The following is a 13,615-nucleotide window of genomic DNA, read 5'->3' on the forward strand; positions in this document are numbered from 1 at the left end:
ACACACACACACACACACACACACACACACACACACACACACACACACACACACACACACACCCGCGCGCCAGTCTTGGCTATCCAGGCTGCGCAGGCCACAGCACCAGCCTATCCCCCTCCCAGGATCCTTCATCTGCAGGCTCCCTCCTATCATCGACCCATATTCAATTCCTGATTTCACACACTGAACCCTGTCTCTCCTGACCCCTCCAGTCCCAGCTGAGGCTTCTGTTTACCTATGGGCTCTCCCCACTTACAGCTAACGCAAAGCCTCGCCTCACAGCTTTCCACTGAATTTGGAATGAAAGGTGAATCTTTTTAAGAGCCCCTCAAATCTGCCCTAGCCCCCCACATCCCCAACCCTCTGGGGGTGGGGCAAGATGAGGGAGAATTACAGCTGCCAGCCTATCTGGTCCCAAACAATGTGACTTGCCTTGGAGGGAAGTGGAACCCAGCCCACAACTGAGGGACACGGTCTCAGAACAATCTCTGAGCAGGTATCCCAGGGTGTCTGATGTCTTTTTCTGATTTCTGTGGGTACCAGGCCTGCATGTGGTACACATACATACAAGTAGGCAAAGTATTCATACATATAAAATAAATCTTAAAAAATTAAAACAAGCAAAGACAAATGGGAAGCTCGTGGTGGTTAGATCTGCATTGTGGGTGGGTACAGTGAACTGGGGAAAGCATGTCTGTGCTGGACAGCGACTCATGAGGAGGGGTAAATAGGGAAAGCAGTGAGCAGGGAGAAGGGGAGAAGGGAGAAAAGGAACATGAGGAGGAGGCGCATCAGGCCATATGCCATGCCTAAGTGTCTACCTTAAAGCTGTCAGAGGAGAGCCTGGCTGTGGCGAAGTCTGAAGGATACAGCCCCTCCCCTCATCGTCATCCTCATCTTCTAAGGATGCAGCTTCAGTCCCAGCCGTGCAATCCCTCAAGGTCCTTCTGGGCATCTGAGGATGTGGTCTGTGGTCAACTTTGCTTGAGTCCTGAGCATGGCCTCCCCATCTGGATGGTCTCAAGACCTTACTGATACACTCAAGTCTCCTGGGCCCTGCAGCCAGCTCACTCTCTCACACTGCCGTGACATCTCAACAAAGGACAGAAAGGGCGAACGGAAATCCTGCACATGTTTCTGTTCTGCTCGAAGCAGGTTGGAGGCACATTTCCAGCATGTGAAAATGGGACCACTGTCATCCTTGGGTACAGATGTGGAACTGAGCTATGGACCCAGATCTGCCACTTACTTACAAAAGCCCTTTAGTGCTTGGGAGGCTGAGGCAGGAGGATTGTGCATTTGTGGATCTGAGGCCAGCCTGGGCTACCAATGAGACAACACCTCAATAAATAAATAAAGCCCTGACAAGGTTTCCATTGCCGTTGGGAAGCAGAATCATACACCCGTAAGGCCGTACAAAACTTGCATGTAATATTGGTGTGTTTGTTTCCACCTTGACATGGGTGCTGGGGCTGGAACCGAGGTCATCAAGCTTGCATGGCAAGAACTTTCACCTGCTGAATCACCTCAATAGCCATGCTGGAGCTTTTGAGGAACAAGTTTTACTTTATTACGTAATTTTTAAGATTTATTTTTCTTCTAACTATGCATGTGTGTTTACTGTGACGCCAGAGGAAGGCATTGGCTCCCAGGTGCTGCAGTCACAGGTGGTTATGAGTCACCTGATGTGAGTGCTAGGAACCAAAGGGGCCTCTGGAAAAGCAGCGCGTGCTCTAAAGCACTGAGCCATCGTCTCTCAGCCTGTATGTGTGCATATGTAACACACAGCACAACATGGGTGTCAAGTCAAAGGATAACGTGAAGGAGTCAGTTCTCTCCTTCCACCATGTGGATCCCAGGGGTCAAATTCAGGTCATCACACTTAGTGGCAAGCATCCTTATGTTGGGAATTAGGTCTGTACGGTAAATAACCAGACCAGCTCAAGAATAACAGTTATATTTTAATAGTTAAAAAGGGGAAACTCAGCTGGGTGGTGGTGGCGCACGCCTTTAATCCCAGCACTCGGGAGGCAGAGGCAGGTGGATCTCTGTGAGTTCGAGACCAGCCTGGTCTACAAGAGCTAGTTCCAGGACAGGCTCCAAAGCCACAGAGAAACCCTGTCTCGAAAAACCAAAAAAAAAAAAAAAAAAAAAAAGAGTGGGACGTCCGACGTCCTATATGTCCGGTGGGCACCGCGCAGAGAGAGGCAGTGGCGCACCAGGATCTCCCAGTATTTCTACTTGGGCCCCAGGTAGCCACACCCTAATTAGATGTGATTGGTTGATAGTTTCCCCATCCCTTATAAGCTGAGTCATTGGTCCTGCTTGCTTTTTTGAAACACATTTATGTGTCCAAGTCTGATCTTGAACCGTGATCTTCACCTCCCAATGCTGGGGTTATAGGAGTGCACTGCCAGATTTGGTACAACAGTGTATCTTGCCAGGCTCCAGGAGGCACCACTTCAGAATCTGCATACTGACCTCCATGGAGAGTCACAGCCAGCCTCAGTAGCTACAGACCAGTCCTCTACACTCACAAGGGGCTCTGATTCTTGTCGGTCCCCACCATTCCCACTCAGTGCCTATCTCCAGGCTCAGGGGAGCCTCACGTCGCTAGAGAACAAAAGGCCTGGGGCCTCCCACCTGAGTCCTGATGTGCAGCCCAGAGCTGATCCAGTCCTTGCAGCTTCAGGCTACCCCTGGCAGCACCCAAACGCTGCCCACTCACCATCCTCCCTGCCTCAGTGAGAAGGGTATACCCTGGGTTGTTTTGGACTCTTCTCACTGGCCCATGTCCCAGCATAAAGCACTCCTGAACGCACTATGTTCAAAGTAGACCCAGGATCTAACCATGTCTAGGCCTGATCTGAGCACACAGCTGGTGACACAGAACCCAAGGCCAGCAGTATCTCCACCTGCAAGGTTCCCCCATCCCAACTCCACTTCCCATGTTCTGGGGACTGATTGTCCAGACAGGCTGGGGCACTGAACCAATGACTAGGGCTGTGGTTGCAGGACTTCAGTATGCCTTTACCGCACTTTCTACTAAGAGACCACTAGAGGTGCCTGCTCACACTGACCATAGGTCCAGTTCCCCTGTGCAAACCCTCCTCAGAAATTTCTTTGCTAAGGCACCTCTACCTCCTAGCTCCTGACCAGGAAATCTGCCCCAGCAATAATGGTATCTCATATTCTATTCTGCATCTCTGTGTATTTAAACATTTACATAGCAAGGTCAGGCATGGTGGTATACTCCTTTCACGACAGCACTCAGGAGGCAGAGGCAGGCACATCTCTGAGCTCAAGGCCAGTCAGGGCTACATAGTGAGACCCCCCCCCGACTCAGAGGAAGGAGGAAGAGAGGGAAGGACAGTAAATTTTACATAGCAAAATATTTTGGAAAAGAACTAATTTTACTGGGGCTGGAGAGATGGCTCAGTGGTTAAGAGCATTGCCTGCTCTTCCAAAGGTCCTGAGTTCAATTCCCGGCAACCACATGGTGGCTCACAACCATCTGTAATGAGGCCTGGTGCCCTCTTCTGGCCTGCAGACATACACACAGAATATTAAATAAACAAATATATATATATATAAAAAGAACTAATTTTACCTCTAGAAGCCACATGTGCCCCAGTGACAGAACATGGTGGTGGTGGAGGGTGAGGAAATCTGGGACTGACCCAGTACTTGTGATCCCTGTGACCTTGAACATTCCCAGATCCTAGCTTTTTGTCTGTACAAATGGGGCTAGCAGTAGCAGAGCAAGCTGCAGCCAGACACAGTACACCCGGGGCTCAGAAGTGTTGTTGTTGTTCAAGGAAGAGGGGGGCAGCCAGAAGCTGGAATGTGAAATCAACTCAGTAGTCTATGGGGTCCCAACCTCAACCATGTCAAGAAAATTTGGCCCCTCACCAGCTGGTGGGAAGGAGCCCTAACCTAGGGATATAGGGATGCCCTTCATAGTGAACCTCTGGTTGGCCTGTAGCCTTGGCGGCTTCAAGTGGCCTTTGCTGTCACTATAACTATGGCTGCACCTAAACTATCAGCTCTGTCTAATTTATGGACGAGCTAGAGAAAAAGGGTCAGCCTCCAGGCTGTGATGTGACACTAGCCGGTTAGACTGAGGTGGTGCGGCGAGGGCCCTCTCTGTTGAAATAATAGGGGCGGTGGGCCGCTTCCTGCCACCCAGCCACCCGCACGGCTAGCTTTACCCGAAATAATTACATGGAAACTGTATTCTTTTAAACATTGCCTGGCCCATTAGTTCTAGCCTCTTATTGGCTAGCTCTTACATATTGATCTAACCCATTTCTAATATCCCTGTAACACCACGAGGTGCGCTTACCAAGAAAGATCTTAACCTGCGTCTGTGTCCGGTAGGAGAACCATGACGACTCCTCAACTCAGCTTCTTTCTCCCAACATTCTGTTCTGTTTACTCCACCTACCTAATTTTATGTCCTATTAAAGGGCCAAGACAGTCTCTTTATTTAACCAATAAAATTAACACAAGCCAGAGCCGGGCGGTGGTGGCGCACGCCTTTAATCCCAGCACTCGGGAGGCAGAGGCAGGCGGATCTCTGTGAGTTCGAGACCAGCCTGGTCTACAGAGCTAGTAACAGGACAGGCTCCAAAGCCACAGAGAAACCCTGTCTCAAAAAACCCAAAAAAAAAAAAAATTAACACAAGCCAGAAGACTCTCCCCCATCACCTCACGGAGATCCTTATGAGAGACCATAGTTCTTGCTCAACCCTCCCATGTGTGAGGACAAGGCTGAGAAATAACCTCGTGCTGGGCAGTGGTGACGCACACCTTTAATCCCAGCACTCAGGAGGCAGAGGCAGGCGGATCTCTGAGAGTTCAAGCCTGGTCTACAAGAGCTAGTTCCAGGACAGGCTCCAAAGCTACAGAGAAACCCTGTCTCGAAAAACCAAAACACAGCCTCATTAGGTCCTAGATCCTGGATGCCTTGAGTTGATATTTAGAGCTCAAACACTAATGTGTAAAACACCCAATAGGTTGCATTTTTGTTACCATATCTTAGTGTAAAACACTAATCCTCTTAGTCTCAGTATCAGCACATCCTTCCAAAGCTTCTTCACCGCAGAGAGTCTTCCTGTCATCCTCCGCAGGCCAACAAGCTGCTCAGATAACTAACTTCCTCCAGGCATCCTGCCACACACACCTCCAATGCCAGCCAGCACAAAGGAAGCAGAAGCAGGTGGGTCTCTGTGAGTTCAAGAGCATCCTGGATCCTAGTCTGCAGAATAAGACACTATCTCAGAGAGAGGGAGAGACAGAGAGAGACAGAGAAAGAGGGGAGAGGAGAAGGAGAAGGAGGAAGAAGGAGGAGGAGGCAGAGGAAGGAAAGAAAGTTCCTTCTCCCTTCAGATCCTGCACCCAGACATCATATTTTACACTCATTTTATTTTCTGGCTCCCCATCTGAAGTGCCAACTCCATGAGCGTATGGCTACATCTGTCCTGGTCTATCCTCAGAACTTAAAAGAGAGCTAGGCTCCAAGCATGTACTAAGTACTAAACAGACAAAGAGCAAACATGCATGACAAGACATGACAGACCTGCAGCCTGGCCAGGAGTTGATGGTAGTGAAACAGGGTACAGAAGTCCACGTGAGTTGAGAATGCCTCCAAAGCCGCTCTCTCTGCTGGGCTGGAGTGGAACTCCTGGTAGCCAGAAGAAAACCTCATTAGGCTTCTTTCCTCTTCCTCCAGAGAAGTTACCTTTCATGGTAACCCACATACAGGATGGGAACTCTGGACCAATTGTACAGGCGCAGTATACATCGCATAGGGAGAGCCAGAGGCTGGGCACCTGCTCCGCACTAATGTTAAACATTCCCAGAATGTGTGCCGTGTGGCAGGTGCTCTTTCTTGACAGAATCATCCCCCAGAGAAGAGAGAGGGTTGGTGGAGTTAGAACCCCAGTTTTTCAAAGGGGGAAACAGGCTCAGTGAAGCCATTTGCAGAGGGTCATGAAGGCCCACCTGGCTCCAGAGTGCCACATGAAGGTAGCCATTATCCAGACAAATGTCCAAACCTGCCTGAGCTTCAGTTTCCTCGTCAGCAGATGGCTATGGAGAATTTATTTATTTTTTGTGCATGTGTGTTTTGACTGTGTGTATGTACATGACATCACGTGTATGCCTAGTGCCAATGGCCGTCAGAAGAGGGCATTGAATCCCCTGGAACTAGAGCAATGCATGACTGTGAACTACCATGTGGGTGCTAGAAGCAGATCCTGAGTCTCCCGCAGAGAAACAAATGCTCTTAATTAATAAGCCATATTCCCAGCCCAACTATGGGAAATTTTAATAAGACCATCCATATGTGCACTATGTGCACGGGTATATAGTCTAGCATAGGACTTGGTATACATGGCAGGCGATCAATAAGTAACTTAGAGTAATGATCGTCTCCAGCAGCGGTAGATCTGACAGTAATGGCGGACTGAGAGCTCAGACTCTCAGTACATCAGGAGTGAGGTAAGGCACTCATTCGTAGAGTCAACCAAATGTGAGTCATTGCTCTGCTTCTACCTCACCTGAAAAACGGGTTGATGGTGGTCTTTCTTATTGAGTTGTTCTGATGGTTCTATACATGACAACCATGTAGCCCTGGGCCACAGAGTAAGAACTCAAAGTGTGATGATAATAATTATTTTTATAGATTTGAAGGTACGATTTTATTACGTAGTAGAAAGTAATGATGAGGAAGACAGTTAAATCTATTTCAAGGGAAAACCTCAGGTCTCAGAGTGCCTGTTTAAAGCCCGGAAGAAGCCCGGGTCTGGAGTTCATTAGGCAACTCATCTTGGAGCTCTTGCCCCTGCATTCTAACTCTTCTTGCAACTGCTGGCATGCTAAGGGACCAAGAACTACAACTCCCGGGAGGCGCTAGAGCAGTCCTCAATAGTAGGTATAGTGGTGCAGTCGCAAGGTCGGCTGGAAATTGTAGTCCCCAGGCTCTTAGACCACTGGTGGGCAGTACCTGTATCAGGAGGCGGAGCAGCTGCTCCTTGGAGAATGGAATGAAGCGCTCGCGGTACTGCTGGGCCCAGTCGCGGGGCTCCGTGGGGTTCCACATCTTTCGGTACTCCCCCATCTTGTTCGCCAGGGACGACAGGGACCGGGGAGTCCCAAGAAGAGCAGGCACCAGGGACCATACTCGGACCTTGGACCCCCAGGTCACATGCAACATGGCCAGCCCCCTTTCCCAGAGCCTAAACATAAGCAAATGAGGAGGTGTCAAAGGTCAGTTGGAGGCAGTACCTCCACGCACCCCGCCCTTCGGGGGAAACAGTCTCTATCTTAGCTTTGTTGTCCGGTTCCTTCTACACTGCACATTTAGGTGGGTTACAGACTAGGGGCTGAGGTCGTAGTTTGGAACATTTTGCAGGCTCTGGGGCTCTGTAGTGGTACAGGTGGTCTCTGCGGAGCTTTGACAGCGAGGTGAATCTCAGGAGTGTTGAGAAACCAGGAAAAGTTAATAGCGGGTGTTGGGCCGTCCTCCCTGGGCCATGCAATCCCCCACCCTTCCCTCACCTTAGCCGACGGGCGACTGTCATTGAGCCTTCTGCGCATGTGCACGAAGAGATCCTGGGCCCAGAGGATAGGCTTCAGCAAACAGACGCATGCGCAGAGCCTGGTCTTTGAAACCATTTTTTTTTTTTTAAGAGCCTTTATCTCAATTACGCATGCTTCACCGCTAATCTGTGTTTAGGTATGCGCACGCGCCAAAGAAGCGTCACCCGGCCCGCTATTTCAAAGAGAGAGGCGGGGCGGGTGCGACAAGTCCGGAGGCTGGGGCGGGTCGGGCCGTCGAGTGCGCGCCCGGCCAACGGCGACCCGGCCAACGTCGGCCGAGGCCACGCCCATCCTCTAGTCAGCTCGGATAGGTGGAAAAGAAAGGGCGGGACTTGGGTGCAGCCAATCACCTGTAGAGAACAGAAAAGGCGGATAAAGGGGACCCAAAAGGAGGCTAGAGGTGTGGCCCGGGAGCGGGAGAGGAGGGCAGGCAGACGAGGATTCTAGCTCCCAAAGGTGAACGCTGGTCCTCAGCCCTCGGAGAATAGGTGCTCCTCGGCTCTCGGAGAATAGGTGCTCCTCCTCCGGCAGCGCCCCCCTGGGGTGAGAGAAGGCCCTCTTCTAAGAAGGTTGTCCCGTGAGTGGCGGTTGACAGACCAGACCTCAGTATGAGACAATGTGTCTTCCTGAGACAGAGCTAAAGCCTAAGCAAGGTTCATGTTATGGGAAATGACCCAAGTCAGGGAATATCTCGATATGCCTGGGCCGCCCAGGGCCTTCTACGCCAAGGGAGCTAGGACTCTCGTCTACAACCCTCCTCACTAGTGTCCCATGTCCCTAACCACTTTGAGGACCCAGCAGGTCTGTCACCCTCATCGCCCTCATCACCCTCATCCTGTATTCGCAATACCAGGGTATTCAGAACCCTTATCGGCTCCTGAGACCTCCAACAGTCCTTGAGCCTACTTCCAACTTCTAGGACCTGGGTTCCCATTCCCAGAACCTATCGTCCCTTACCCCAGCACCCAGGACCACCCAACAGGTTCTCACCCCATATTCCTGACTACTGAAAACTGAAGCAACCCCTTCATCCTATTCCCCTCTCTTCCTAAAGCTCCTAACAGCCCCTCAGTCCATCCTTCCCCGCCTTGGGAGTCCAGTTCAGGGGACCCTCGGTCTCAAACTGGCTCCCACCTCTGGACACCCAATCCTCCCTTGACACCAGACGCTGACTCCAGCCTCCACCCTACCCAAGCCTGAGCCAATGCTCCCACCTCCCAGCACCCCGACTCAGACATTCCCATTTGTGTTGTCTTGCAGCAATTGAGGCCTAGGGTGGGCTTGAAGCACACAGACAGCGGTGCCCAGAAAGCAGCACCTAACACCCCTGCCCCTACCTTCCAGGACACCCAAAGAAAAGTAGCCACCATGCATCTTCCTGAAAGCCTGCAGGACCTGGCGGACAGTGAAACTGTACGCTTTCTGAAGAGACCAAAGAGCATCTCGAGGGTCTGCGGAGGGGTGAGACCCTGCGGATCAGTTCTCAGATTGGGAAGAGGGAGGGGTCAGATAGGGAAACAAGCACACAGGAGCCTAAAGCTGAAGCCACCTTTTACTGAGGATCTGGTCATGCAGCTAGCCGTTCTCAATACCAGTTAACTCACCACAAGAAAGGACCCCACAAACTTGGGCATGATTTGTAATAGCAGCACATGAGAGACTGCAGGAGGAGAATTGTCATGGGTTTGAGGCTAGTCTAGGTGACAGTGTAAGAAAAAGAAAAAAGTGAAAAAGAACCCTTTAAAGGAGAAGAAAAATATCCCCCCCCCAAAAAAAACCCATAATTTTGATAAATGGAATCAGAGCATTTGAAGACTGCTTGCCTAGTGGGGTAGCCACAAACCACATGAGCTACTCCAATTCCAACTAATTTAATTCAAATAGCATTCTACACTCAGTAAGGCTATATTTCAGGGGCTGAGCTGCTGCAAGTACCTCGTGGCTTTCCCATTGGACATCATAGGTTCAGGACATTTTCATCATGCCAGAAAATTCCATTAACCAGCCTCCATTAAAGTTAACACAGAAAGAGACAGTACCACTGCGTTCTATAAGATACCCATTCATTTTCCATTTCCCAGGTGGGGATGGGGAAAACAGGGTCTGAGGTCTATTTCAAACAGGAAAAGATCTACAGATGAGAAGAAGACAGTACGCAACAGATTCAGGCATGGGGTGTGAGTGGTCACTGTCAGGCATGGGACTGACGCTTTCTGTGCACCCTTTAGTCACCACCATATCCCCAGAGAGTCAGGACACTCATGCTGTGTGGCCTTGACATCGAACCAATCACTGCCTCTCAACATCAGTACAGAAGTCATCTATCTAGGCGTATGGGCTTAGCCTGCACTGCTTCCTTCTCTTTTAAATTATTTGAATGTGCCTTCATGAGTTTATGTGCACCACATGCATGTAGGCACTGGTGAGGCTAGAGAGTGCCAGATCATCTGGAAGTGCAGTCAGAGCTGACAGTCGGGGCTTCTGGGAACCGAAACCTGGATCCTCTGTAAGCACAGCGTCTTAGTTACTGTTCTATTGCTGTGAAAAGGCACCATGGCCAAGGCAACTTATGCAAGAAAGCATTTAATTGAAGGCCTGCTTAGAGTTTCAGAGGGTGAGTCCATGAGCATCAGGGCAGGGAGCAAGGCAGCAAGCAGGTATGCAGGTATGCAGCATGGAGCTGGAACAGTGGCTGAGCACCTACTTCCTATCTACAAGTTAGAGGCAGAAAGAGAAAACAGGAATGGCATGGGCTTTTGAAACCTCAAAGTCTACCCCTAGTGACACACCTCCTCCAACAAGGCCACACCTCCTAATCCTTACCAAATAGTTCCTCCTACTAGGGAACAAGCATTCAAATATATGAGCCTGGCCAAGGCATAGTGGTACACATCTGTTGAAGGAGCTATGGGCTGCGTCCCTGCCACCTGGCTCCTGGCCACCTGGCTAGCTAATGCCCCAAAATAACAACACACAAACTGTATTCATGTAAACACTGCTTGGCCCATTTCTATTAATGTGTGTAGCACCATGAGGTGCGCTTACCAGGAAGATTCTAGCCTACGTTCATCCTGGGTTGGAGCTTCATAGCGTCTGCCCTGGGAAGCGGCATGGCGTCTCTGACCTCACTTCCCTTCTTCCCAGCATTCTATTCTGTCTACTCCACCCACCTAAAGGCTGGCCTATCAAACAGGCCAAGGCAGTTTCTTTATTAACCAATGACCTTTCTCCATCACACATCTTTAATCCTAGCACTCAGGAAGCAGAGGTAGGAGGATCTCTGTGAGTTCGAGGCCAGCATAGTTTACACAGCAAACTCCAAAACAGCCAAAGCTACATAGAGAGATCCTGTCTCAAAACAAACAAAAATCAAACATATGAGTCCATGGGGGCCATTCCCATTCAAATGACCACAGGCAGTACATCCTTTTAACCACTGAGCCGTCTCATGGTCATGCCCCCACACACCCTCTTTTACATCTGGGATGTCTTTTGTATATTTTTGTTGTTTGAGACAGGCTCTTAATTCTGTAGCCCAACCAGGCTGGCCTTGAATTCATAACAGAGCTTCTGTTTGAGCCTCCCTGAGTGCCGGGATATAGACATGAGCCAGCCATGCTCAGCCAGCCTGTTTCTGCTTCTGTTGTTTTCCCCAGACAGAACTGGCAACTGAGGCAACGATGAGATCTGGTTAGGGTCATGGGAGCTGGAACCATCCTTCTGACCTGGTTCTGCAGTGAGAGTCTCCCCAGGTTCCCAATCCAGAGTATCCAAACTATCTTCACTGTCCTCTGGAACAATTCAGACAGGCCTAACTCTGAGTCTTAGCCTATATGTCCATCAGAGGGACAAACTACCCTGTTGGTTGGGCTGCCCCAGGCATAGCCAGCAGAAGCAGCAGCAGCAGCAGCAGCAGCGCCTTTCCTTCCCAGAAATGACCCTTTGGCTCACTAACTTACATGGTCAGACTGTGGCCTGACACATCCATCTTCTCCGAACCCGTGTCCTCATCTGTAACAAAAGCGCCCAATACCCCCACTCCTGGGCAGGATTGCTGTGAAGATGAGACAAGGCAATACATATACATGCTGACTAGCAGGAGGCTGGCAAATGCTGAGCTCTCCTTAAATAGCAAGTATTGTCACTGAACTAATTCTCAACTGTGAGGGAGGAGAGGGCTGGAGGAACCTGAGATGACAGGAACTGGTGCACGCTGTCTTTTATTGTCAGAAGAGGAGACTTACGACTGTCACACACTGCTCCCTGGTGCCTTCTCTCCTCACCCCAACCTATGACAAGGATATACTAATATGTATAACCCAAGGGGAAACTGAGACTCCTAGACAGAGGTTGAGTGATCGATCTGTCAAGGTCATTACCCATCAAATGAAGAAGTCAAACTCAGATCCACTCACTGTCTCCAGTGCCTGGACAGGGGAAGCAGGCATGAAGGAGCAGGGATCCCAGCTGGTACAGGCAAGGGCAAGCCAGGGAGAAGGCAGCCAGCCATGCTAGACCTTGTGGTCATGGACTTTGCCTGGGCTCCCATCCTCCCTCCCCAACAGTCTCCTTCCCCTGGCCTAGTTCCTCAGTGGGAGTCTCTGGGCAGCTGGTATTCGTGTCCTCCGTGCTTCTTGCCAGCTGGTATCTGAACTCGTGAATCTTTGTTCCCCTCCTGGAGACAAGCGAAGGAGGGTGCTGAAAGAGATGGGTCTCAGCCTTCAAGGAAATAGGATCCCCAGCTAGTTGATGCCCCTCCCCACATTTCCAATGCCCTAGGCTCCACTGTGGACTAACAGCCCCTGGGACCCAGAAGTCAGGAGGGCTGGACTCAAGCCCCACCCTAGAGCAGCTAACTTTAAGGGTCTGCTTCCTCTCTAGTGAGTCCTGTGAACCAATATTGTCCTGAGCAGTTCCCAGACCTGAGCCCCCACTGCTCTCCACAGCATAAACACACTGGGAAGCTGAGGTCCACGGTCTGAGTGCCTTGCTCAAACTACGCAGCTTTGCAGAGTCAGAAACATGTTGCTTTCTGCTGTGTTGTAGTGCTGTAGGGAATCAACAATGTGTACTTCCCTTTGTGAGGTGGTACACACTTGCAGGGAGGAGCACGGGTAAAAAGAATATTCAAAAATTATTGATGTGCCGGGCGATGGTGGCGCACGCCTTTAATCCCAGCACTCGGGAGGCAGAGGCAGGCATCGGATCTCTGTGAGTTCGAGACCAGCCTGGTCTACAGAGCTAGTTCCAGGACAGGCTCCAAAGCCACAGAGAAACCCTGTCTCGAAAAACCAAAAAAAAAAAAAAAAAATTATTGATGTGCCCTCCTGTTCTTTCCTGGCCTCATCTTGGCATGAGCAGTGTGCTTCCTCAAGACTGAGCCTTAGCTCCCAGACCAGTGGTCCTCACCCTTCCTAGTGCCGTGTCACGAAATCATCTCATTGCAACTTCATAACTGTAATTCTGCTGTTATGAATCATAATGTAGGAAAGGTTGAGAACCATTGTCCCAGACCATCTTACAGCCTTCCTTCATGAACTTAACTAGAAAGTACTTGGCAAGAAGAGAGCCTAGTTATTTTTATTATAAAGCGATAACTGAAGGAGAGAGAGGAAGACGGGACAAAGGCAGGTGATTAGGGAAGGCTTTTACCTCACCCCACACACTGAAGGATGTGAAAGAGTTTCTCTTCACACATTAATGGAGGTCCTACCTGCACTGCTGCAAACATACACACCCTGCAGAACTTGTCCCTGGGAATTCAAATCTTATCAAACTTTTCCTTTTTCTTCTGCACAACTTCCCATTGTTTACGGTTAGAGCCAAAATGTCTCTGAATTCCTCAGGGCTCTGTTCTCCCTCCCAGCCTGCTCTGTGAATTTCTCTCTCACTCTCACCCTTTATACAGTCCATTGGCCACGTAACCCCAGAGAACTTCCCCAATCCCTGGGTCTGGCCCTAGCTATCTTAGGACCCTTCCATGCTCGAAGAAATTCTTTTTTTTTTC

At 50.1% G+C, this 13,615-nt stretch overlaps 2 protein-coding genes across 4 annotated transcripts in view; one reads left to right on the forward strand and one right to left on the reverse strand.

Annotated features, from left to right (window-relative positions):
- The window catches only part of Tmem143 (transmembrane protein 143), a 21,439-nt gene extending 13,629 nt beyond the window's left edge, over positions 1–7,810 (reverse strand). For both annotated transcript variants that reach the window (XM_026789159.1, XM_005366765.3), the window contains exons 1-3: positions 7,567–7,810; positions 7,013–7,244; positions 5,585–5,689 (exon numbers count right to left, since the gene is read on the reverse strand). In XM_026789159.1, the coding sequence (XP_026644960.1) occupies positions 5,585–5,689; positions 7,013–7,244; positions 7,567–7,589 (360 nt within the window). In that variant the 5' untranslated portion in view covers positions 7,590–7,810. The remainder of the gene's footprint in view (positions 1–5,584; positions 5,690–7,012; positions 7,245–7,566) is intronic.
- Positions 7,811–7,904: 94 nt separating this feature from the next.
- The window catches only part of Syngr4 (synaptogyrin 4), a 12,074-nt gene continuing 6,363 nt past the window's right edge, over positions 7,905–13,615 (forward strand). Inside the window, exons 1-2 of one of the 2 annotated variants that reach the window (XM_013353653.2) lie at positions 7,905–8,008; positions 8,869–9,069. In XM_013353653.2, coding sequence (XP_013209107.1) covers positions 8,977–9,069 — 93 coding nt within the window. In that variant the 5' untranslated portion in view covers positions 7,905–8,008; positions 8,869–8,976. Of the gene's footprint in view, positions 8,065–8,868; positions 9,070–13,615 lie in introns of both variants that reach the window. The other variant, XM_013353654.2, reaches the window with a different exon arrangement.

This window comes from Microtus ochrogaster, unplaced genomic scaffold, assembly GCF_000317375.1.
Source record: "Microtus ochrogaster isolate Prairie Vole_2 unplaced genomic scaffold, MicOch1.0 UNK14, whole genome shotgun sequence".
NCBI classification, from domain to species: domain Eukaryota; kingdom Metazoa; phylum Chordata; class Mammalia; order Rodentia; family Cricetidae; genus Microtus; species Microtus ochrogaster.